This window comes from Struthio camelus, chromosome 18 (genome assembly GCF_040807025.1).
Source record: "Struthio camelus isolate bStrCam1 chromosome 18, bStrCam1.hap1, whole genome shotgun sequence".
Lineage (NCBI taxonomy): Eukaryota > Metazoa > Chordata > Aves > Struthioniformes > Struthionidae > Struthio > Struthio camelus.
The window spans coordinates 2,918,839-2,944,671 of NC_090959.1; the positions used below are offsets into that span (position 1 = coordinate 2,918,839).

Below are 25,833 nucleotides of genomic sequence, written 5' to 3' on the forward strand. Positions count from 1 at the left end.
GAGTGACGGGGCAGGGCGGGGCGGGGCAGCTGGGCGCCGTGCGGAGCGGCCGGCGGCGGCGGGGGTGCCCGGACCTTCCTGGCGGTGTCCGCGCTGACGGGGACGGGCGCGGCAGCGGCCGAGCGAGCGACCCGGCGAGCGTGTGAGGGGCTGCCCGCGCCCCGCGGCTCTCCCCGCCGCTCCCTCCGCCTCGCCCCGCGGCCTGCGCGGCCTCCGCGGCGCAGCCATGTCGGGGCTGCTGGGGAAGCTGTTCGGGACGGGCGCCGGCGGGAAGGGCGCCGGCAAGGGCCCGTCGCCGCAGGAGGCGATCCAGCGGCTCCGCGACACGGAGGAGATGCTCAGCAAGAAGCAGGAGTTCCTCGAGAAGAAGATCGAGCAGGAGCTGGCGGCCGCCCGCAAGCACGGCACCAAGAACAAGCGCGGTGAGCGCCGCGGCGGCGGGCGGCCCGGGGCCGCAACAGGTCGGCGGGGAGCGGCGGCGGCGGGGCTCGCCCGGGGGGGCTCGGCAGGGCTCGCCCCGCCCCGCCGCGCAGCCCCCCCCCCGCCCCTCCGCGGGGCAGCGCCGCCCTCCCGGGGCGGCCGCTCCGCGGTGCCGCCCGGCCCGGCCCGGCGGGGGGTGCGGGAGCCCCGGGGAAACCCCGCCGAGCAGGCGCGGGGCTGCTCCCGGGGAAAGCAGCGACTCAGCTTCGAGTTAGTTCTTGCTGTTTTACTCTTTTTTTTTTAAACAAAACTCTTTCTAGGACCCAGCTTAAATCGAGGGCTTGGGTAAATATCTTTTGATTGTTCTGGAAGTGCTGCAAAACTATAGCTGGATTGGGGATTTAGGAATGGTTATTAGACATGGGTGTTGACCAAGTCGAGCTCTGCCTTCCTGGGAAGGTCTAGCTGTGTAATTGCGGTTGCTGCTCGGGACCAATTTATCTTCTGTCACCGTGAAGATAAGGAGTGGGTTGTCAGCACAGGTACTTCAGTGCTGCCATAAGCTTCTTGCTTGTTCCACAATGGCGATGAAACGCAGCGTCTTCAGGCAAGCGTCTCTGGGTTTCCGTGTTGACGTTACCCCTTTCCGCGCTGTGGGTCAGCAGAGTGGTGGAGCAGAGCGGGAGTTCAGCGCGCGAGAGGTGCCAGGAGCTAGCGCACCGCTGTAAGTTAATCCTTGCTATGTGGGCCATGGTTTTGACATAACAACAGTTTCTTCTTGGTTTCTGCTTCATGTTACTACTTTAATCAATTTTTAAAGCCCTCTAAAACTTCCACACAGCATGCTGTATCAGGGCTGCTCGTTTGTATCGTATTTAAATAACAGTATAAGTGGAGCAAGTTCATGAATTTTTGTGGGAATTTTACACAGCAAAGATGCAAAAGAGGGCTGTCTTGCTGCCCTGTGTGTTTTCTGAAGGATCTTAGCAGAGCCTGATTACAGGGGTCTTCTTTCTGAATAATTGCGTCTACTTAACTGAATGAGTTTCTAAATCCAATTGTAACTTATTGTAATAGTTTAAGTATGAGTTTCTTGCGCAGGCTTTTGGCCTAATTTCTTAACCAGCTTGAAAGGAGAACTAAAACATGGATGTTTCTAGCCTTCGTGTTCTGCAGTTTCTGCATCCTGTTTTTCATCGGTCCTGTTTAAGTTCTCCTAAACTTCTTTTCCTCCGCTGCTGCTTGTTCTCCCACTTTTTATCTTGCTCCACTGTAATGTCGCCTCCCTTCATACCTTTCTGCATGTGTCTCCCTTTCAGTGCAGACTAAAGCACTTTGGGTACTGGAAGGATTGAATTTCTTTTGAGGCGGGGGAAGGAGAAAAACCTGCCTGTTGTCTAGAGGGATTCTGGGTCACGCTAATTGAGGTATCCCAGAAGAACAGAGATCTCCCTGAGTAATTAAAGAATTGTGCAAAGGAGAAGGGTTGGGGATGGTTTTCTGGCAGAAAGCAACCTTTTTTTTCCCAGAGGCCTTCTGAAACCAAGAGGCCAACTTTATTATTGGGCTGCTGGGAAAGGGAGCTGGTTATCTGATAGCTTGCTGGGAAGTGAGTTCTCCTCAGGACAGACCAAGGGACTGTTCCTTTATTCTGGGTTCAAGATGTCGTTCATTAGCTGAACTGTAACAAATTTCATTTTTTTTTCACATAATAGTTAGGATTTTTCCCACTCTGACTTTAGACAGTTTTATAATTCAGAGATATGTGATTTTGATGCAATGCCACTTAAATCCCTAATTTAAGTGAAAATAAAAATGCTTGTTTGGACACTGTCATTGATGTTAACAGAAACAGCTACGGTAAAGCAGGCAGTAGAACGTATACATCTATGCTATTGGGGCAAGTAACTTAAATGAAAAATTAAGACAACTTGGAAAATGTGGAATGATGTTTCCTTAGAGGAGAGATACGTGTCTTGCACACTCAGAGTAACAAAAGGAAACATTCTCTGGTCTCCAACACACTGCACAACTGTTCGGATGCCAAGTGAGCGGAGTTTCTAAAGACTCATTGAATAATTTCTTCAGCACTTCTGGAGTCTAAAGAAAGCACAGAAGCTTATTATAGGCCTCCTGTGTGTGTGTGTGGCCCTTTTTTTTTTTTTGTCCGAAGCTTATTTTATGTATGTATTTTTCACAATCTGCCTTTAAAATATATAGGCTGTATAACCATTTCTCATGAAATTCTAAAGTTAAAATGAGCAGCTAAATGGTATAAATATCCTTAGTCCGTTTTGTTTCTTGGCATGAGACACTCTCAACTTCTATTTAAGTATCTTTTTTCATAGGCTTTCTGTTCTCTTCCGACTGTGCAGACATGGCATTTTTATGTTTATAGTGCCTTCTGAAGGGACTTGAGCATTGGTATTGTAACAGAAGATCGCTTTTTTGCTTTCACTCCACCAGTTCCTTCTCATTAGTTCGTAGTATCAGAACAATTCCTGGGGAAGGGAGAAGGCAAGAATCTGCAAGTGTTAGGTTGCTGCAATGGTGTTCATGCTGCTACTACAGTGTGTTAGGGAGACCTGCAGTTATGACTCTAATATGCACATAATTCTTTCCCCGTGGGATGGCAAACTGCTGAGAATAATGATCATCTTTAGATGCCTTAAAAGGGATTATTGGAAAATGTGCAAGTTAAAATTCCTTCTTCGGGAAAGAACTTCGAGTATGTTTGTGTCTGTTTTGTTTTGTGTTATCTCAGATGTAAATGTTTAGGCTATATTCTTTTGCAAACAGTGTGAGGTGTGTGTTTATCTTTGTTTCTGAAGAGACTCTACTCTCATCAACACTTGCTCTAGCTTGCTCGGGAGTAATGCTCTCTCAGTGAAGTTAATGGAAGTAGCAGTAGTCTAGTGTGGTTTGGGACAGTAAAGCAACCAATAGCTTGCTAGATTTCTAATCTGTCCTGAAAGTAAATTTCCTTTAACAGAAGAAATGGGCCGCTGCAAGTTTGATGGTTTGGAAGTAGTACCCAGTTCCTGCATTTTTTTATTCCTTTACAGTTTGCGTATAAGGTGCTGTTGCGTGTATGCTGGGATATTTTATCAAGTGCTCAAGCTTCGTGAAACAAAGCTAATTGACTAGATCTTGCCAAGGGTTATGAAGTACTGGCACTTAGCGTTCACTTTCAGGATAGTTCAAGCTGATCTTAATCACCGCTGCTCCAGTTCTGTCCCTCGCCTTGTGGCTGTCATCTGATCCCACAAGGAGCTAGTTCACAAAGCTAAGCTGCTGCGAAACTACCACTGCAAAAATGAGTTGTATTCCTTGACCTCTGTTTAACTACTCTGGGTATAAGACTTCCAGGATGCTTTGCATTTTATTTTCTGGTAGCAAGCTTGGGCTTTGTCTAAATGCAAAGCCTGTGGTGGAGGGAGAAACCTGGCGCTGTTCTAGGGTGCCACTTTTGTAAGCAGTACACTTTAGCGTTTAAATCCGGAATAAATCAATGCAGTTATGTTCCTGTCTGTCACTAGATTTTACCTTTTTGTTAATGAACACTAGGTCCGTGTGCACTGGAACGAGCAAGAAGCTAGCATTGAGCTAATGTGCTAGTAGATGTATTCAGGCTATAGCAGGAAACTGGCATTTTATGGATTTTCTGTCAACTCTAATTTCTGTTAGCCAGTATTTTTTCTCTCTGATGTCAAAGGTTCTCTTTCACTGTAAATAAATGCTATTTTTCTGGCATTGGAAACCGAGTACAAAACGATTATAAAAATCCTGCTTAATTCCCGCTGTGTAATTCAGGATTCTGCTGGAAATTCAGGATTCTCCTGTTCTCTTCCCCCTTCCCTGTCCCCCATGAAAAAACATTTGGTGTAAGCTGAAGCCAAAAGGCATGATTTTTATGTCCACCTCTGGCTTGTAACAGATCACATTGCAGGCACAGGTAAGTCAGTTCAACTGGCTCCTCTGATGGAAAATTAACTCTTTACCATTCACCTACTTTTTTTCTTAATGTCAGATTGGTCTGCTTAATTGATTTGCCTGGAATGTCACTGTATCTGACACCTGAGAGGAGACAGAACTGTCCCTTTCAGTAGCAGCTCAGTTAAACTGGCTAAAATAAACAACTGCTCCGTGCTCGTGTGGTTATGAAATTGGCTTCAGCTGATCTCAGACTGTGTGACTCGCCGGAAGGGGTAGTGTCTTGTTCCTCCTGTTTCCCTTGCGTTGGCATTAGCATTTGTGTGGGCAGTGCGTGTGTTGGATCAGCTTGCTGATCCAACCGAAAACTCTTAAAAATGACTTTCAGCGCACAAATGCCAGAGCTGGCACAAGGAGGGCATGGGAATGTGGTTGGAAGGAGGAGGGCGATTCTTCCTCTTTTGGCAATAGTCCCCTGCTTGATCAACTTAGACCAATTCATTAGGATTAAAATCTGAGGGTGACTTGAGATCTCTTAACAAGGGGGCTAGCTGATCATTATTTAAAAAAGTGAAGCCTGCCTGCCAAGATGCTGTGGACGTTTTTTAGTTATAAGCTTGAGTGGTTGGAAATGTTGGAATGATCTGCAACCTCAGGCCTGGGTATGGACAGAGACTCAAATGACCTGTGGCCATGTGAGTGTGGTCCTTTAGGTTCTGGCTTAAAGATATTAATGCTTTGCTTGCAAACGTGTTTTTAAGGTCCTGCTTGACACTTGGCAAGAAAAATGATCTCTAGTCCCAAAATCAAATAACATAAACCTAGTTTTGTTTTCATGATTCAGTAAGATACTGAGGTGTAGAGGAAGCAGGGATCCCATAGCAAATATTATCTTGCCCTTTTTGTAATACTTAAGTTTGCCTTTTCTGTGATAATTTAAAATGCATCTTTGAGTTCCAGGTGTTTTAACTGTAAAACACAGGTTCCGTATAAGAGCAGTGAAAGCAATGCTGGCCTGAGTCCCTCCTCTCCCTTAGAGATTAATAGGAGTAGAGTGTTAAGCACCTGGCTTTGGAGGAATGTGAGGATTACTGGTTTTAAGTAAGTGTTTAAAAATGAGTAAACTCTCAGTTTGCAGTTCTTCCTGCCTCTACTTAAGAGTCTTTTTGAGACAGACTGGTATAGTATAGGACAATTTGGAAGGGATGGGAGGGGGGGCTTTTAAAGAACTTTCAACAGCAGCACCAATACAAACAAAAAAAAATGCATGTTTCTGCCAGATTCTGCATTTTGATAACTGTATCTAATGCAATACATCCTTCCTCTATTCCTGTTCTCTGCCAAGTTCTATCAAAAGGAAACCTGGCATGTTTGCAGCTTTATTATTTTTTTCTCCAAACGTATTAGATATTGGATTTTAACAAAAAGCATGATGGCCTGGTTCACGAAAACCCCTGTTGTTACTGGTGAGCTGTTTTAGTATGAAGGGCCCTAACTTAATACGTATGCTACAAGACAAAATACAGAACCTGGTGCATGATACCACTGTTGTGACGAGCCCTGAAAAGCCAAGAGATTTGGTACAAGGCAGTCCCCAGCTTCTCAAGAGCTGTAGACCTGAATTGTGAGCGTTTTTGTTTTTGAGGTTCTCATTCTGTCACAAATGATTTGAGCTGTTGGTGAAGCAGGTGCTGAGCTACTGCAGTTTTCAATCTAGCGTTCATCCAGTACCAGTTTTCTTTAGTATCTCATTAAGCTCCAGGCCTAGTTACTGAAGCAGGCTCAAAGTTTTCTAGTTCAAAGCTGTAATTTGCAGATGATGCAAATAGCTAATCCAGTTCGTCCCTCCTTTACTTATTCAGACTTGTTTGGAAAACTTTGCCGGGTTGTTTCTTACTGGCGAAATTTATGCGGACTTACGTAACGTTTGCCTGGATCAGAAAGTTATGCTTCAGGCCTTTCTGTCGAACGTTCTTGACCTTTGGCCACTGAAGTGGCAGTCTTCAGATACTTCCTTCTCCTTTACAAGCGCAGGCTCTGTACTTCAGCGCAGTTTAAGTGCTTGCTGGGAGAAGGGAGCCATTCTGCTGCCAACGCTTACGTTGGGCTTTGCTTTAGAGTAGAGGACACTGACCTCATTCTGACTTGATTCCAATAAAAACCATGTGCTCATAGTGCAGCATCATCTGGGCAGCAGGATCGCAGGTGAACCTCCTGGGATGCTGGGGGAAGGGCAGACTATGTAACAATCTCTTATTGGGAAGATATGCTTAGTGACGTAACCTATAACGGCTGAGCAGATAGATCAGCATAGGGTTCTCCAGTGACGCTTGAGAAGGTATGGAGTTCAGAAGTGAAAGCGATCACTACTTTACCTGAGGGATCTCAGGGCTTCTAGGCCTAACTTGATGAAGTACCTGCCAATGCTTCATCATTGAGCAGGAGATTAATATAAAATAGAGAAGGGACAAGGCAGTGTTGCATCAAGAGGGGTCTACAGCCAGTGCTATCCAGGAGAAGCATTTTTTTTTTGTTGCTGTAGTTGTGTTGCAGTTGCTCTTTAGGCTATTCATGGATGCCAAATAAGGAGGGTGCCACCACCTCTAAGCTCTTGCAGGGCTCATGGCAGACTGCTGGACTCGCTGGACACTGTTGCAAGAGGTCTGCGCCTGCTGGGGAGGTCCTTTGTGCCTGTGTCACGGTGTACGTGTTATCTTTTCTGGGAGCACAGGCTCCAAGGTGTGCGTGCCACGAGCTTTCCTTGGAGCAGTGCTCTGCGCTGCTGCTGGGCCCTTGTACTTGCTGGAGTAGCACCAGGCTGGGGGACGCATTGCTGACACTTTGTGAATCTAGCTGGGATAAAACCACCATGGTTTTGGCAGCTCTTTGCTCTCCGCTGTGAAACCCCCATGAGTTTTGGTAAAACAAATGTTAACACTGCCCTTTCAGTTGTTTGGGGCAGGACATGCTCTTTGGCCCAGACACTTTGCATAGGATGTGGTATGAGTGGGGAAGTGGGGAAGACGCGGCCTGACCTGCTGCAGCCAGCAAGCCTGAAAGAGTGTGCACGTATGTGTGAGGGGCTGTAAAGTAAAATCTTATTGTTAAACTGCACCACTTAATAAATGGGTAATATTGCAAAAGTGAAAGGTGGAGCAGCTTCTGTGCTTGAACATGCTGTACGTGAAGTATGCAGCCAAGTGTCCAGCAAAATGGAACTCTTGGCTCAAAGCAGCTGAAACAGAAAGGCTGCAGTTGGAGAATCATTAGTAAGCTGCACATCAGATGTTGATAGACCTTTGCCTTTCCCTCAGACAGCCAAAGGCCCCAGCACGTAGCAGGTGATAAGGAGATAGTTCTGCTGGCATTCATCGTGATTGAGCATGGCTTTGTAAGTATGCGGGGTCTTTAAAAAGAAGTGATGTCACAGTTGCTGTAGATGTTGGCAGATGCAGGCAGATCTGCTCGTACTACTCGGCTATAGGTAGGTTGCAGTTAAGGAACCTGGGAGTACTGTTGGACCTTCCTAGGCCGACTAGCGTTGAGGAAAGTGAAATGGCCACTGTGACCTCTCACTAGTGGGATCAAAGTACAGCAGAAGTTGCCAGTTGATGAATCTCTGTGCCAGGCTCAAGTAAATGCAATAATAGTTCTGTCCGTAACGTCCATGTAGTTGGAAATCCAGCTGGGAAGAACCTGCTATGGCCTCCTGCTGGTTCATTGCTTAAATGAAGCCTTGCCAAGAACCTGTTTTATAGGTGCTGCTTAAATAGAACCTAATTACACAGACAGCTGTTGCCCTCCTAACTCTCAAGTGATTGGCAGTAAACTATGGGAGTTTGGGGTTGGCATTGTCTGGATAACCAGGACAGCCATCTCCTCTGCAGGCACTGGGAGGTGTGTGCTTATCCTTGTGTGCAGCAAGTGAGAGCAGAGCATGGTACAGACTTTCATGGCTACTGCCCTTCCCCTTCCCAAGTTTCTGTACCAATCTGTGCTCCTGCAGTCTGATCCACTGGGTCAGCTCCTTCCTCTCCCCCACAAATGAGGGGGAAAAAAGCCAGCAGGAATATCGGGAAAATTGACAGTCTACCCTGGATTGTGCTGTCCCAGGCTGCAGGGTCTTGTCTGGGGTGATAGCCAGGTACTGCCATCTTCCACTACAGCTATTTCCTTGACCTCAGTTGCTTCAGAACAGAATACAAGATTAACAGGTTTCTGCCCCTCAGCTGAGGGATCCAGTAGGTCTGATGTGTCGAAGTCAAAAGTCGGTTCAGGCACAAGGTAAACCAAGATACTAGGTAACACGGTCACCATCTTGCTAACAAAAAACCCTTGAGGTTAATCTAGAAGTGACCATTTGTAAATTTGGCTGTGTAGTTGCATCTAGAACTGTTTTGGATGTCTGCTGTCAGGTTACTCAGTGCATACATAAATCTGCAACTGCTCATCATTTGCTATAAAACCCATCTTTTTGGAGCCTCCCTTTCTGATGAGGCTGTGATCAGCCACGTTGGCAATAGAGCAGTTTCGCGAACGTGGGGGTGTGTCATTACCCAACACCCAGGTTGTATGTGGCTCTGCATGCCTTGGCAGGCAGGTACTTATTCAGGTTTAAAGATGCCATCTATACTTCCTGGTGACAACACAGAAGTTGTTTAGTTGTTGTGGAACTGTAGAGACCTAAACGTCAGAGTGACAGAGCGGTCAGAACCTGGTAGGTGACTTTTGCTCATGACTTTATAACCACCCCACAGCTGATATTACCCTCCTTTAGCTGAGTGGAAGCACCTGACGTATGAGCAGACTTAGACTGTTGCAATATGCAGTAAAACAAGTTGGTACAAAACCACCTTTGTCATCACTGGCAGTAGGTTAGCAAACCTAAATTTCATAATGGGCTAACTAGGAACTGTGCACGGTCACTGCATCTCCCCCGAAGGTGGTACCTTAATAAAACGGCTTGTCAGCATCCCCGCTGGGAGCCCCTCAGGTGCAATGTCCTGGCAAGAAACAGTCTGGGAAAAGCTCATCCGGTAAGTGCTTCCCTGGCAGCACCATTAACCCTTGTGATGCGAGGACTGCGATACCAATACTTACTGCTAAACCTAGCTTCTGGAGTTGGTCACTCTCTAAGAGTGTGAGCTTTCACTAAAAATGAAAGTCTGGCCTAAAGTCTGGTCTGCAGTGTTGCCAGTGAAGTGTTTAGAAATTGATTCAGAAAATACAGTGTTTTTGGAAAATAAATGTGGTTCATGTTATTTACTTTATAATTTTTGGGCATCTAAAGTCTTGTATTTTCAACTTCTTTTCCCTTACAGTCATTCGTGTTAGAATCTGAACTTTCATCACAAATTTTAATTTTCACATCTCAAAATAGCATAACTTTGCCAGATGAAATATTAAGAGAAACTCTAAATGTTATGACCGTTTCAATAAAATTCTTAGGCTTGACAGCCCTGTAAGAATAATTGTCCAAAGCTGGAAAATGAGTGATAAATTACCTACTCCCTTGTTTCATTCCACAGGAAGAATGGGCCTCAAATTCTTCCAGATGTATTTAAGGCAAGTCTTTCACCTGGGGGTAGGATCTCTGTGTTCAGTGTCTTAATCACAAAACTATTGCCAAGCATAGGATTTTTTTTTTGTAGCCGATTAGTTGTTGTTTTTTGAGATACTTAAGAAGAGATACTTCTGTTCTTGTAAAGTTGAACCTCTCCCTGATGTATCGCTGGCAAAGAGATTCAGAAGAAGATTGTTTTTCATTAGACAACAATCTCAAAATAAAAAAAGGAAAGTCGGAGAGAATAGTTGCAGGTTGTGAGAATCCAAGAACGTCCTTTATGGGACATGCTTAAATTTCTAGGAAAAAGTTATTTGTTGAATATTGAATAATTCTGTTTCGAGTATGTATAAATATAGAAATCTGATGTGAAATAAGGTGCAGATTTTAAACTACCCTGTAAATTACACTGTTTAAAAGGGTAAGGGAGAATTATCTACCCCAGCAATCTGAGAAAAATGTCTGGTCTTTATTTAAAAAAAAAAAATTCTAGTAAGTCAGTTTTGGAGATATCTTACAATTCACTGCCGTAATCCGGTGACGTGCACGACCACAAGAAGTAAAATATTGAAAATTAGGATAATATAGTATATGCTTTGTTTCCAGATGATGGATCAGATTCAGTTTAATCGTTTGAAGTGTTAGGCCTAGGTTGTCTTAGCTAATCCAGCGGTTTCTTTAGGCTCACTTCGGCTCCTGCGTTGGGATTTGAGATTTCCTCAAAACAAACCCGTTAGCCGCTTTGTAACGGGGATCTTTCTTTCCTGATTTTCTCATTTGCGCTTCAGAACTCACAGTAGTTGACTTTTTCATATTTTCTGGACAAAATTGTCCCCGAATCAATTCAGAATTAGCCCAGTGAAGATTACTGACCCAGAGGATTGTTGCCTCGATGTTTGAGGGGCCGAAGAATTAACTTCCAAGGCTGAAGAAGCTCACTTCAGCTATGGAGAATTGACCTGTGTTGCCCACAGGTGGCCAAGGCACAGGAAAAGGTGATTCAGCTTGCCGGTTCTGGGCCCACAGATGCAATAGGTTTCAGTCTGTAAAATTTCAGCCCGAATGAATTGGTGGCTGTGTCAGAGATAAACAGCTCTGTAATCATGGTTTCTGACCTTCAGAAACACACTTTCTACACTCCTTAGGAAAATGAGTACTTGTGACTCATTTGTAACAAGGAAGTGCATTACAGTTCAAATATAGCTGTCTTATATGCCAGCTATGAGATGTAGGACCTGTTGAGCTGGTATCAGAGTACTGGGAATGCAATTGCTGTTGTAAAAGTTGAGCTGACGATTAAACAGAGTACTGAGCCGTGTTGCAGTCGGTAACTGCACGAAGCTGATGCCCACTGCTTGTTTTGGTAGTGCTCCTTCCACGCGTGTACCAGAGCTTTGATTGCTGCTGTAGAGGAATGCTTGTTATGTTTTTTTTTCTTTGTGTGGGTTGGATTTTTAAATCGGGGAATCCTTATTGTTTAGTTTAATCTCTTGCGCAATAGACTAAATGTTCTTGCACTACTTTGCTCAAGAGGAAGTTGTAATCTTGTTGTTTTAAGTACACATAAGACAGAAACCTCCTTTTATTTCCTACATGAGTTTAGATGCTTTATTGAATTAGCTTTAATCAGTCACTTAAGCTCAGAGCTGGGAATAGTTGCCTGCCTTTAAAGAGAAAATTTGGGAACTTTTATTGGATGCTTAGGAGAAAGTCATGGAAAGTTAAATGGAGAACTGAAGACTGCACTCCACTCACAGTTCCCTGCTAAAATCTCAGTTTCTCCCCAAAAGAAAAGAAGGCACAGGAAGCTGCTGCCAGTTCTTGCAAACTATCTTGGAGCTCAGTTGGAGACCTTAGGCCCTGGCATTAGTGGGACACATGTGGTAATACCTTCAGACATTCGGCATAAAGTGACCTTTAGGCCTGTATGTAACCTTTATAGAACATAGTTTTTGGTGATCTTCAGAGGAAAAGCAGTAATGCTGCTTTGCACTGTTAGCCTGGGAGTTAAAGTGGATTGAGTTTAACCATGCTGTTGCTGGTAGTTCTTCAGTACCTCTCTCTCCCCCAGCTACTTGCATACCGTGATGCTTATAATCAAAACTGATTTATTCTCGGACCTCTGACACTTCTTGCTCTCGGTTGCCTTGGCTGGATGTGCTCAGGTGTTTAAATAATGGGCAGCCAGTTAGTCATTTAAGTAGCGACCGTGCTTTATTTTCTTCCTTTACAGTCACTCCCTTGTACAAGGCCTGCATGTTGTTATTGTCTCTGAAAGGCTTTATGTTTCTTTTTATCCAGAGAAATCTGGCTAAGATGCAGGCCCTCTGCAAGGTTCTTCTGGAGCCAATGAAGGGCAGGAAGTATTTCCAGAGCTGGTACCAGGGTCGCATCAAAACAGCGATGCTCAGGCAGAAGCGTGCAAGACGAGGGTGCTCTCTAGTTGTTGTACCCCGAACAGTTGTCTGGTTTCCCACAGTACCCTGAAAGGGGACTGTCTAGCCCTTAGGAGTGTGAACAGAGAGTCAAGAGTCACCGGCTTCTGCATCTTGTAAGCCCAGCCAACAAAAACCGGTCCGAGATGAGCGTTTCTAGGTACGTACTGCAGATCTGTTGTGGCAAGTTAACATTGCCTGGCTACCTCTTTCCTGGGTCAGGTTTGAACCACCGTGAATGTCTTACGCCTAACTAACAGTTTCCTGAGCTGTCAAATCCCTGTAGAAGTACACTTATTTAAGGCTAAAGTCTGGTAAGAAAACAGTTGGGTAAAGCTGTTGTGGGATTTATCATTATTGGATTTATCTCTCCCTTCTTATCTGCATGTAGCATTGGAGGATATTTTGTGAATTGCTTTAAATTAGCCTCTTTCTTCTCAGGAATTTTTAAAGTTTATTATAGGCAGTTTGCTAATTCTCAATAGTTTGAGAGATTCACAGTTCCTGCCTAAGATTAAGCCACTATGATTGTACAGCTGGCAAGGCAGCAAATTACTTCTTACCCCTAGTGGTGCCTCTTGTTTATCCCATTTCAAAGACAGCAAGGGTGCTGTTGATGGTTACATTTTGTGCCCGGGTAAGCGCCAGGAAGATAGAATCGCACTTTTAGAAGCAGCAAAAATAATGATGCCTTCTTCTGTTGACCAAATTACAGGTGGATACTCAATGTATTGTGCGAGACTGTTACCCAGTTGATTATCTCGGTTATCTCTAGTGTCGAGGCTTTCTGCTAGAGGGCCAAGAGAGACTCATTTGCAAAGCTCTGCTGCTATCTTGCACTATTTATTTTGGCATGGCTGGCAATTGACATATGTTATTTTTGAGGCTTGTTGAGGAACTTTTTCATCCCATGCGAATACAGCTGATTGCCTTTTCAGCGGTGTATCTGCTTCTGGTATTTCTTCTTTCATTTGCTAGAGAAAACTTAAAAACTGGGTATGAGGTTAGATTTTTCTCAGTTGCGCTAATCAGAGCTATTAACTCCTGATTCTGCACTGGATGAGATGTCTTTCTATTTTAGGTACTAGATGTGATTCTTACTGAAATTTTTTGCTGTAACACCTAATAGGAGAGAGAGGAGATGGATGAGTAGTATATGAATGCGTTGTGAGCCATCAGCCAGGATGAAATTTGCGGGGTTCACAAACATGTGGACCTCTGTAGAAGTGCATGTTCTTGAATTCAGTGGAACTCCTGAATTTTATTCCAAATTTTTTCCAGTACTCTTTGAAGCAGCTGGTCCTCCTATTCTTTTCATATTGAAACATGTTTTTCTTAGTTGTAAGTATATAGAAAAAGGAGCCTTGTTCTTTCTTGCTTTTTTCTACTAACCTGTACTTCCCTGCTAATGGTATTTGAAAGCATTAATTTGATGAAATTGCTTTATGCATAAGTGTCCCATTAAGGCAATTGTCCTGCAAACATATAAGCAGCACTTACTTGCACTAGGGCTGCTGATTTTTAATGAAATCGCTGATACGTTCATAGTTAATTTTCCTCTCTGAAAGCAGTACTGTCTAGCAAAATTAGATTTCTATTCTGCTTATCTCTGATCACAGTGAAAGTTATTTTAGTACAAAACTGCTGTAAATATTACAAGGAAAATCAGTTTTACAACAGCTCTGTTAATAACTAGCTTGTTTATGTACAGATTGAAATACTTGTTTTAAAAATTACGTAACATTGCATCCTTGCAGGTGGCTTTTTTTTTTTTTTTTTTGTAAAACACAGCGAAATTAAATTTAGTTGGGCGAGTAGCTTTTCAGACTGCAAGTCCTGACAGAGGAGGATAGTGTGGTGAAGCGACTACCTTTTCCACTTGTAGATGTTCATTAATCAGGAAGAGTAGTGACTGAAAACCTTAACGCGCGTTCCTGCTTACCGGTTGTGTTGGAGAACTTTGTGCGGTTGTGGCAGGCACAATGCTGGGATCTCCGCTTCTTGTGCGCAGCGGTCAAACAGCAAGTAAGCAGCTCAACAGTTGCAAGATTTAAAAACAAAAAAAAGAAGGAAAGTCTTTTTAATATATTACTTTTTTTTTTAAGGCTGTACTTTTCTTAAGTTCACTTTTATATACTTTTTCGCATTTAGGTAATTAAAGCATGCGATCCAAATTGAACTGTTTTTGACTTGGCTGCTCTTTTACAGGTCTTGCCTCCTCTCTCTGGAAGCTTAAATTTTCTTTGTATTTCTGTATAAAAAGAAACTTCAGAGATAAGCCGATTCTCACTCACACTAAGTCCTTTTATTTTGCTCTGTTAGTGGAGAAAAGGTTATAAATTGTTTGATGAATTTTACTTGGTCAGAGCTCTGTGGTGAAATCTGTGAATGAAAATTGGGTCCAATATCTGATTATCTTAGCTGCTAATAAAGGCGCAGGATAGATCAAAATATCAAATGGAGAAGATTGCTTTGAGCCTGCTCACCATCTCTTGATGGACGGCAGGAATCACCCAGTTAGTTTTAAATGTATTTTAACTTACTAAGATAAGTGCTTTTCCTTACTGCGTAATTATCTATGTAATGTTCTGCTGTTTTACACAGCTGAAAATGTTACTAAAATTCAAGTTTGGGGCAACTAAGTTTTATTATCTCTTATTACAGTTTAGAGGATATTTTATCATCGTGCATAGTGAGGTTACAACCTAAACACACGCTGCCCCCATTAAGAATAATGTTAGGATGAGCTCTAAGAGTCGTCTAAAATACTGGGTGTTTGTTGGGGGGTTGTTGGTATCGTCTTATGAAAACCAACTATTCGGGTAATAATCAGATACGTTTGCTGTCATTGGATTTGTTCTGATTCATGCAGTGGAAATTATCTTATAAACGTTGAGGTTTTGAATTTCTTCTAACAGCAAATTCTAAGTCTGCCAACAGTTTTCTCTTCTTGCATCAGCTCATCTAATCGGAGGCTTCTTGGCGGGTCGAGAGGGTAATCAATCAGTTTGTTCTTGTACGAGGTGTCAGCAGTTACTGCCCTTTCTCATGTATGATCGACAAGAAATCTGAATTTAAAAAAAAGAAAAAGGCAAAGAAGCCCTCCTGAAACCGCCAGTGACTCGAACCCATTTTACTGTTTTCACATATAACACGGGCAGTTCCGGAGCACGTCAGCCTGATGAAAGCAAGCATCGGTTCCTATTTGTTTAGAGCCTCCGAACATCGGGTATTTAATCGGGCGATTAAAGCTGGATATTAAATTACGTTGCCTGCCGCTGTAGCTACTCTCCGGGAAGCGGTAGAGGTGCGGATGCCGAAGGCTGCCTCCCGTGCCAGCAGCCTCCGCGAAGAGCAAAGCCGAGCTGCGCTGCGCTGGCGCCCGCCTTTCGTACCCGTGAAAGAAGATGATGCTAGAGTATCCCACTCTGTAAAGTGGGATAGCAGCGTATGGAAAACGTGCAGCCCTGGTGTTTGCGCGAGTAAAGGCAGCTCTTAGCTTGACGTTTCAAGCAGGAGTTCAGGAGGCTCTTCTCTTCCCCCCGGCTGGGACAGGTACCAAGTCGAAGGGTCCGCATCAGAGCGCAGCGGTCTCATCCAAGTCGTGTCAAGGGCGGTCACGCGGGGAAGCGTCCTCCCGTTGCGCCGGGGTTCTGGCGCGGGTGCCCTGCTGCGTCCGTGGCGGGGGCACCGGGGAAGGACTCGGCTGGCGACTGCGAAAAGGAGATCTCCGCGCGTAAAATGCACGTCCCTTTCTGTGGGGGGGGGAACGTGGGGAAATGAATCACTACAACTTGCAGGATGAAATGAATGCGAATGACCTCAATTAACTTGGTATTTTCTTATCTTTTCAGTTTAGTAAAATCTTGCAGTTATAAATAAGAGCTTTGCATTAAAATACGAGCTAGTTAAGCAAGGGAACGCAACTGAGGAAAATGTCAGGAAGTTACGATCATCTGATCTGAGACACTGAGTATCTTGTTCTACAAGATATTTTGCTTTTAGATGCAAGAAGTAGCTGCTATGCTGTTGTGTAGGCTTTCTTCACTGCAGAAACTCATTTTTTGGCTTTGATGTTAATTAGCCTGTGTTAAATATTTATCCTGAACTGTCCAGACGCATAAAGTGTTTGCATGGTTCTGCATTTATATATATTTTTAGGGCTTTGTACTGGCTCTATTATACTCCTTTTAGGCTGCTCCTTCCATGCTTAAACGTATAGGAATTTCTACCACTTAATCCCTGGAGTAGTGGAGGCATGTGGCCATGGGAAACTTTATCCTTGTACTGGCCTTATTACAGAGAGAGAAACTCATGAACTCACTCCTTGGCCACTTCTGGCCCAATGAAGTTGGGAACGTGTCTAGAAAATACCAGAAATCCATTCTGAGTTTTTGCTTGAAATAAGGCAAGTTTTTAAAATTAACGTATTTATTCCTATCCCCTGGACTGTGGTCTGTGTCAGGCAGCCTGCGTTAGTGGATTTGAGTGTGGCCAGTGCTTTGCCCGAGAGAGCAGCGGGAGTTCACGGAGGTTCGGCAGCTGGTTCGGTAGGCAGCAGCGCTGCGGCCTGAACCCGTGTGGGAGACGCGAGCTGTCTTTGCGGTGTCGTGGGGGGGTTCCCTGCTTAGTTTTGCAAGGTAGAAGAGTTCCTGCGGCGTTTTTGTAAAACCAGAAGCCTTCCTGGGGGAAGGAAGGCTCTGTGGGATGTGAAATGAGCCTATTTTTTACCTGATATTGGTGAGAACTTGTCCATCAGAGCTTTTTGCAGACACATCCCGGAGGTTTTCATGAGCAGGAGCCTGATATACAAGTGAGAAGTTAACCAGGGGAAGGAATTATAAAACCCAGTGAAGGAAGCAAAGGCTGGGAAGCGCAATTCTCGTACACTGAGTTTGCGTGGGAAGGGTAGGATTGCCCAACAGTTCTGATAAACACTCCTGATCACAAGTCCGTTTACGTTCATGCTTGCAATATTTGATACTTGAGCAGCTTGTTTCAAAAGTACGTGATCATGAGATATAGATAAAATGTGGCTGTTGTCAGGGGAAGCTATGGTAGGGAGATGTATGTAAATTGTAGTACTTTACTTGGATTTGTGTAATGGTTATAAAATGTCTGGTCTTGGCAGCAATTCTCCATGATGTACAAAATCCTGAATAAACGGTGTTCGGTCACTGTCTGACTCCTTTCTAGCATCTGTCACTATTAGTGCAACCTGTTATCAGTCTCATCTTTCTAGGTAAGATAACTTTATATATCCTAAATTAAGCAATTAACGATATATTAAATGGACTAAATATACCAGTAACGTGCTGCACATCACTTTGTGATCGGGCATAAAGCTGGAACGTTTCAGGCGATATTTGTGTTGTGCTTGATTCTGCAGAGCAAACATTAGCCTTTGTGTTGTACGAAACCCCAGTCCTGCTCCCACTTGGGTGAAATGAAAAGCTGCCGCTGCTGTGAAAGGATGTTGGACTGGCCCCAGAGTAGTGGAGGGACTTAATAGTCACTGCAGTGAAAGTCGCTGAATGGACTCGATTTCAGTCCTTTGGCTTGGGTTGGAACAACTGAGGTGACCTTTGCTTGCCTTTTTGCTCACATCTATTAAATCAGCCTGTGGTACTTTCAAATGATCAAACTGAACTGCAGCTTCACAATTTTTTATTCTCTAGTTCATTAGAGTAATTGTAAAGTAATGAAATGTAGCATATTCGCAACCAGTTTTGGAACTAAAGGAATATGTAAGGCTTCTGGGTGCCAGGACGTTATCTTGAAGGACTGTCAAGCTGCTCAAGATGGCATCTGACAATACATGAGGTGCCTGCAGGCTTAATCCACTTTTAGGAGACAAGCCAGTTTGCTTGTGTTTCAGGAACATCCTCAGCGCGCCACAAAGCTGTCGCTCGTCTAGTAGAGGAGATAAGGAAAGCTGTCTTCTGTCAAGATCTCCCCTGCCTTGCTCCCCTCCAAAATTAAAAATAAAAAGCTGTTCTGGAGTTGTAACAGGGATGGGGATGCAAAGGTTGGAAATAATGCCTTAAAGGTTTTGGACCAGGACTTGAAGCCTTTATTTACCGTCATTCTTGGTGCATGTGTGACTGGTCTGTTGGGAGGCCCAGGATGCTGGTTTGCAGCAGAACGCACGTTCCTGTGACGCGTGCGTCTCGGAGCTGTACTGCACAGCTGTGCCTGCCTCCCCTTGACCATTTTCTGTTACGAGTTTCACAAGGGTTAGAGAATTGAAGCAAGGAAGTGTGCATGTGGCTGAGTTCAGAAGTTAAGAGCAAGGCTGTTACGGCAGCGAGACGTGTCCCACTTAAGTTTTTGAAGTAGATAATAAATGACCAAGCCTGTTACATAGTGGAGAATAAGTTGGTTTGTACTGGAAAGGGGAGGTGGAAATGCCGTGTTTCATTCAGTGCATCTTACCTTGGAAAAGCGGAGTTGTACTTAGCGCCCTTGGATTGTCTACAACTGGCTAGAAACGCGTGCTGGTGGAGGAAGGTATTGTGTTTGGTCGCGTAGCAACAGTTAATTCGGTCGTTCAGGTTTACTGTAATGACATTTAAAACCATAGTTACAGTCATACGTTTCACTCCTTGGTATAATTGACCTTTGTTTTTCAGCTGACTGTGCTCAGTGCTTGGTGGGCCTTGCCCACGCTAGAGCTCCTACCAAAACTTACGGCCTCTTACAGGCAAGATTACGTGTGAAGATTGTGTTCGCTGTCTGTGTTTCTGGAACAAACTTGCAAGCAGTTGAGTCTCCAGTCCAGCAGCGTGTGTCGGGACGAGCTAGCTGTTGACTTCTGTTCCGGTTCGATACATGCCTGTCCGGGTGGGTGGAAGAGAGCGTTGCAGGAGGAGCTGGAGAAGCCTAGCTGTGCAACGAGCTGGACCAGTTCTCCTCCTGCCCTCGTCTGGGCTGCTCTTCTGTGGGTGTAGACCTCGGTGTTGATGCTGTTGTGCATGGGCTCCTCCAGATACCCTTGGTGTGCAAGGGCACGCTGGGACAGTTTGGGTTGCTTACGATGAGCAGACATTGTACAAGTGCTTACGAGCGGCAAGTTACCGGTCAAGCTTGAGGCATTTAAACCAATTTGAGTGATAGCATCTCTCCTCTCATCTCTAGAGACCTTGTAGTAGGAGTAATATATAATTAATAGTATATATGTGTACAAATTGTGTACATGTAAACAATCTTTGTGCATTTCACAGCATTAAGTAGTGAAGGTAAAGAAACATGTGTCTTGCTTGTATTTGAGATTTTTTCCTCCCAGCAGTTGCGCAGAAGTTTGGCTGGCTGGCAGGGACCCTGCAGCAGCACTGAAACCTTGTCTGACAGTTACTACACTATTAACTGGGCTGTGATGTGTTGGGCAGGGGGAAAACAAAGATATTTTTAGATCGGCTTACGTATTGAAGCCTGCCGTGTGCTGTAGCACAGTCTCTGGTTTGTGGTGTGCTAAGAGTGACTTAGAGTCATTTTTTTGGCTTGCATCCTTCCTGTGGCAGGGGATGGACAGAAGGCATTTTAACAATCTTAATCTTGTTTAAGGAGGCAAGCAGAATGGTTTATCTAGGAAGAAAAGTAGATGACAAAAATTAGAACATGTGAAACATTGTTCTGTATTGAGTGGCACTTGGTAGAAAATTCAAATAGCTATTTCAGGTGCAAACCTCTCAAATCCTGACTTTATTTTTTTACTTTTGTCCAGCTGCTCTTCAGGCCCTAAAGCGCAAGAAGAGGTACGAGAAGCAGCTTGCGCAGATAGATGGCACGTTATCAACAATTGAATTTCAGAGGGAAGCCCTTGAAAATGCCAACACTAACACTGAGGTGCTCAAGAACATGGGTTTTGCTGCAAAAGCTATGAAAGCTGCTCATGACAACATGTAAGTCATTCCCTTCTGTATCATTATGTAGGCCCTTCTCTTTAGTTTTGGTTCATTTGATCTGCTAAATGCTAAGTATTTTATAGCCAAAGGTACAGCTAGAGTACCAAAACGTTCTTTTGAAAGACTAGAACTTAAATACAACTAAAGCACTAGCTGTATTTGCTTATTGACCAAAACGTGAAGTACCAATACTTTCTCAGTTTGGCAACATTTCATATGGTGTGAAGCCTCTAACCGTAAATGCTCTTTGTGCAACAAAAGACAGCATCAGTGTAGTCTGAAGCAAATGGGAGTGTGTACCAGTTACAAATACACCTACCAGCAGCAATAATTTTAAGCCTCAAAGGGAGTCTTGTACTTTTTTCCTATGCAGTGGAGCTCTGCAGTGGAGTTTGTTTATGTAGCAGTAATTAAAGGTAAACTGCATTATGGGAATGTTGCATTTACTCCAAAAGCAAGTATTGGAGAAGCAATATAATAATGCTGGATCAGGAAATAGAGCAAATTATGATTAATGCTAATAATACAAAACAAAACCTCTTTATGTGAAGTCTTGGCATATGACTCCTGTGAGTTAAGCTTTTAGAGAAAATTAAAAAATACATATATATATATATGCATAATTTTGCTGTGACCATGGGGTATTAAACTCGGACTTGCATTCCGAGTATATTTCATGTCACGGTGTGGCATTGTTACAGAACCGGGAAATACAGTCTTAAGTGCCAGAACGGGCAAGTGCTTGATTGTACTGAACCCTTTCCTTTGTTTTACAGGGATATTGACAAAGTAGATGAATTAATGCAGGACATTGCAGAACAGCAAGAACTGGCAGATGAGATTTCAACAGCCATCTCAAAGCCTGTAGGATTTGGGGAAGAATTTGATGAGGTATACCTTGAATGTTCCTCTGTTTTAAATAAAATCCTTCTCTTGAGGTCTGTATGTCGCATGTGTTTAGGTATAGTATTAGGATATAAATGTCTTCTAAAACTTGTTAATTGCTGCTACTACCTTTGTGCACAGCATCTGTGATCTTGACTTAATGCTAAGAGTGATCTGGATAGTCTAGTTAGAGAATATTTGTATTAAAATTTTTTCCTCTCCTCTTCTGCTTCCTCCTCCACTCCCTGCAAGAGAGTGCAAACAAGAGTTCAGATGAAGATTCAGACCCATCTTCTCAGTTTGCTCCGAACCTATGAGTTTAAGCCATTTTCTGCCCTAGCATCTAAACCTGCTTGATAATACATATGATCTAAAAATTTATTTTTTTCCTTATAAAACTAGGATGAACTCATGGCAGAACTAGAGGAACTAGAGCAAGAAGAATTAGACAAAAACTTGCTGGAAATAAGTGGTCCTGAGGCAGTACCACTACCAAATGTGCCCTCAATATCAATACCATCAAAGCCAGGTATGTATGTACCTTTACCAGAAAGATCTTGGTTTGTTAACAAGTACGTTCATTTAACTGCTAGCTCTGCTGATTTGAGAGACCTAACTGTAGGCAACACAGACATTTCATGTAGAATTGTTTTGAGAATGATGAGGTACATCTAGTGCTGTCTCTCCATGGGTTAACCTGCCGTTCATTAGATCCATGAAAATTAATGGCTAGCATACAGGAACACTTATTGTGCATTCTGGCACTTCCAGTTTATCCACAGCATGTGAGGCTCCAGATAGAGCCAGAGATGTGGAAAAAGGAAGCTAGCGGGAGTGTTCTGCCAGTTGTTACTGACCCAACGGGGAAGTAATCTTGACAAGCAGACCAAGGATGTAAAAGGAAGGCAGTGGAGTGTAAATGAACTGTTAGAACTAGTCTCAGGGTGGTTCAAATACCCAGAGTAAACCATGCTTCCTGAATGCTCGTTGGTGGGTGTTTGTTTTTTGTTTTTTTTGCTTTTGGGAGGAACTGACCTGGCTGTCATCAGAGCCCCCTCTTTGGGGGGCAGCTGTTGCCTCCTCTAGCTAAGGTGTGCAGGTACTCAAGCTAGATGGTACAAGAGTTAGGGTCTTGCTAGTCTTGGAGCAAGTACATCTAGGAAATTCTAGTTAGTGTGATGATGTTACTACATGGAAAATGGACAAGAAATACTTGTATTTACAAAGACAATTCGAAGCTCCTGTTATATCTGAATTAGTCACTCTTCTGTGAGCTAGAAGCGGTGTCTCATGCAACATAGCTGAGATGGAATATCTTTGGCATGCGTTAATGGAGTATGAAGCTTTACAACCCAATTTTGCTGAATCTACCTTAATGTGTTAAAAATAAGTTGTATAATTTGTGGCTCTACTTCAGTGTGTTTGTCTAATAGAAAAAAAAAAACAAACTCAAAAACTAGAAGATGAAAACTGTCTCAGCTGGTAGTATCTGTAATTACCTTGTTGCCTTTTCATGGCTGGTAAGAACCTGTGAAACAGACACTGACAGACAAGGTTCTGCTCTAGATGGTGACGTTTGTTGCCTGTGAGCTAGCTGCTTTATTTTGAAGTTACTGATTTTGCATTTCTTCTAGTTTTGTTTTGGTAGGCAGAATTGCTGAGAAATGTTGATGACAGCGGAGTTATGTCAAAGTATCTTAAATCAGAGACTTAATCCAGATTCAGATCCAATAAAAGGGAAAAATAGATTTAAGTAACATATGCATTACCTTTATATTTCACAACTCTGTTTTAATGAAGTTTGTTCTCTAAGTGATGGCTGGACATGGACGTTAAAATACTGACTTGAAATTAAATATGCCTCTTTTATATTAGTAAGGACTGCTAACTAGGCAGATGCATTATAATTATACACATAGTTAAGCAACTTTACAGCATAAGATCTATGCAAGCATACCATTTCCTAACATAATAAAAGTTGTAAAAACTATGAATGTATTTACTTACTAGATGAGTTTTACTCAGGGTTTATGTTAAGCTGCATTTGGATGAAGCCTCCATTAGCGTATTAAAACAGCATGTTATGTGGTTTTTGCTTGGGAGGTGTGCTGGGAAGCCTTCAAACAAGTCCTGGATTTGGAGGAACTTTGGGATTTGGAGGAACTTTGGGATTTGGAGGAACTTTGGGATTTGGAGGAACTTTGGGATTTGGAGGAACTTTGGGATTTGGAGGAACTTTGGGATTTGGAGGAACTTTGGGATTTGGTTGGGGAGAGGGGATTGTTTTTGTATTTTTTAATCAAAAATATGTTTTACTTAACATTGGCTTAATATACACTGGGATTAAAGGCTTTTTCTGATCACTGGGTCAGATTTTCAAAGGGTCGGATTTACCTAACAATGTAGATATGTGCTTAATACCGCTTTTAAAAATAAGTAGTGTGTCTTCTGAAGCAGAGCCGATTCTATTGTGTCCTTATCCGTCAAATGGAAGATGATCACAAGTAAATGTTTCATTCAGAATGGCACAAACCATTTTGAGTGCGAATAATTTGACTCATTTTTTTCCCTTTTGAAGCATAGGTCTATTTTGAAGTAAAAACACTATCTGAAAACGATTACTACTTCTTGGATATTTTTCCAAAATGATTGCAGCCATTTCTGAGTTAAAACCTTTTTACTGGGTTAATGCTTTTCATCTCCAGAAACTGGATTTGTCTTGTTATGATAAATAGCAGCATTTACTTCCCTGGTAAAAACCAAAAATGATAGCAGAGCATGTGCAGCCAATTATTAGTGGGCATGGCAAGAGAAGGGGAATAGCGCATACCTAGTGCTAGTTAGCTCGTGCCAGTAACTTCTTCAGCCACTGGAAGAGCTTGAACTGACACAAGAGTTGAAGGTTTCCCAATTCTGTACATAGCCAGACCTCGAACTGCAACAAACAGGTGCTGTGTTTTGGACTTACTGATGTAGTAAGTAATTTAATTGTGTGGGGGGGAAAGATTGTAAAACTGGAGACGGGAGACCTCTCTCTGTGAGGAAAATATATCTCCTGGAGGGGTTCAAAAGCCAAAAGCTCAGCGTTTTCTGCTTTGAGGCTTGCTGATTATGGAAGAATGCTAGATGCTGCTGGTGTATGCATCCAAACCTACATAAACATTTGCATTTGTCCCATGTAAGCCATTTTCTTTTCCCATTTAAAGCAGTAACATTAGAAAGTTTAGTCCATGCTGGCCTTTTTGTGGAAGTCACCTTTTACTTCAATTGAAAAAGGTCTTGTGTATTCCCCCCCCCCCCCCCCCCCCCCGACAGCATTTAGTGCAGTGGTCATTAGTTCGATTAGCTGCACAGAGGCTTTTGTCCTGCAAAGAATCAAGAAATTGCAGGATTCTGTCATGGTTCCCACTCCTAATTCATTGCTTTTTTTTGTTACTTAGCAGCTAAGAAGAAAGAAGAGGAAGAAGATGATGACATGAAAGAGCTGGAAGCTTGGGCAGGAACCATGTAACCACAGCAGTAACTGGCTGAAAAAAGACTTTGGTTGCCTATTCTGGGTGCAAATGTGTTGTATTGAGGAGAAAGTATAAGCAAAATGTCTTTATCTTTAATTTTAACCCCAAGCAGTGGGAGTTGCATTGCTGTTTTCCGCATAGCGTGGTCTGCGCGAAGGAAACAGGGGAGCAGGGGGAATCACCTGCAGTTTAAGCAGTTGAATTTCTGTAAAAAGTTATGTGCAAAATCGAACATTCAGCTTTTGGACTATGCTAATGCCACTGTTGGATCTTCATCTTCTAAAATTTGGGCCATATTGAACTGAAATAAACTGAAAAACAGTCTGTAATTTTAAGTCAGTTGAAGTGTGTCTAGAAGTCTCGTAAGGCATTTTTAAAAAAAAAAAAAAAGAAAGTCATAAGCCACCACCGGCTTCTTATTGTGTTTAGGTGTAAGAATGCTTTAGATTTTTAGTTCTTTGCAATTTATATTTATATCCCTTGACTGATGTGTGGCCAGCCTTGCATTTGTCACTGCAACAGTGTAGTCACGATTCCTGTTTTAATTGGTGATAATGATTTGCAATGGACAAGTGCTGTTCTGGAAGTAGGGGAGATTTAAATTTCAGCTGTACATTTTTCTACATAGCACTACAATGTTTATTGCTTTTTGTGATAATTGATAACCCATTCAGATACATGCACACAATTATTTTAATTAAGAAACTACTATGGATTGCACTGTATTAAATATCTTGATTAATTTTCATCCTTGGCTACTGTCATAATTCTGTGATGTTTAAGGAATCTGACTTTATAACTCATGCGCAGTTTGGTCTCTTTCTACATAAATGACATAGGCTCTTTAATGCTAGCCAGTCTTCAGCTGTGTGACTGTGATTAGTTGTATAAAACAACAGCCTTAGCTGAGTAAAATTGCTAGAGGGCTCCAATAGCCGTTTTCTTATTGTAGGAATATCCTGGGCCACTGTGTCAAAATACACCGTAAGGAGAAATCAAAGCTTAATTACCAACAGAAGCTACAGGTTTGAGGAGAGAGCTGAGAGCCTTGGCTTTGTATTTTTTGTCGTAGAAATGATATCTGATGTGCACCTTACTGACAAGCTTGTATTTTAAAGCACTAGTATTTTTCTAGGGGTTATGTCTGAGCATCTCAGGTTCAGTAAAGTATCTTAAGA

The 25,833-nt window shown here is 43.0% G+C and overlaps 1 protein-coding gene across 4 annotated transcripts; it reads left to right on the plus strand.

Annotated features, from left to right (window-relative positions):
- On the plus strand, positions 1 to 25,403 carry CHMP4B (charged multivesicular body protein 4B). 4 transcript variants are annotated; one of them, XM_068912787.1, is made up of 5 exons: positions 1 to 422; positions 20,075 to 20,252; positions 21,032 to 21,146; positions 21,543 to 21,669; positions 24,584 to 25,403. In XM_068912787.1, exons 1-5 carry the CDS (start codon positions 227 to 229, stop codon positions 24,649 to 24,651), a joined length of 684 nt encoding a protein of 227 aa, XP_068768888.1. In that variant the 5' UTR covers positions 1 to 226; the 3' UTR covers positions 24,652 to 25,403. The 4 variants fall into 4 exon arrangements, with proteins under 4 accessions (XP_068768888.1, XP_068768887.1, XP_068768885.1 ...); XM_068912786.1 differs by having other exon boundaries at positions 5 to 422; positions 24,581 to 25,403; XM_068912784.1 differs by having other exon boundaries at positions 33 to 461; positions 24,581 to 25,403.
- The last annotated feature ends 430 nt before the right edge of the window (positions 25,404 to 25,833 follow it).

Bases quoted from the DNA above. Each gene is read 5' to 3' on its own strand.
- CHMP4B (XM_068912784.1), top strand. From the start codon at position 227: ATGTCGGGGCTGCTGGGGAAGCTGTTCGGGACGGGCGCCGGCGGGAAG. The intron at 462-20,074 runs GTCGGCGGGGAG...ACTTTTGTCCAG, and splicing joins GCGGCCCGGGGCCGCAACAG to CTGCTCTTCAGGCCCTAAAG. The intron at 21,670-24,580 runs GTATGTATGTAC...TTTGTTACTTAG, and splicing joins ATCAATACCATCAAAGCCAG to CAGCTAAGAAGAAAGAAGAG.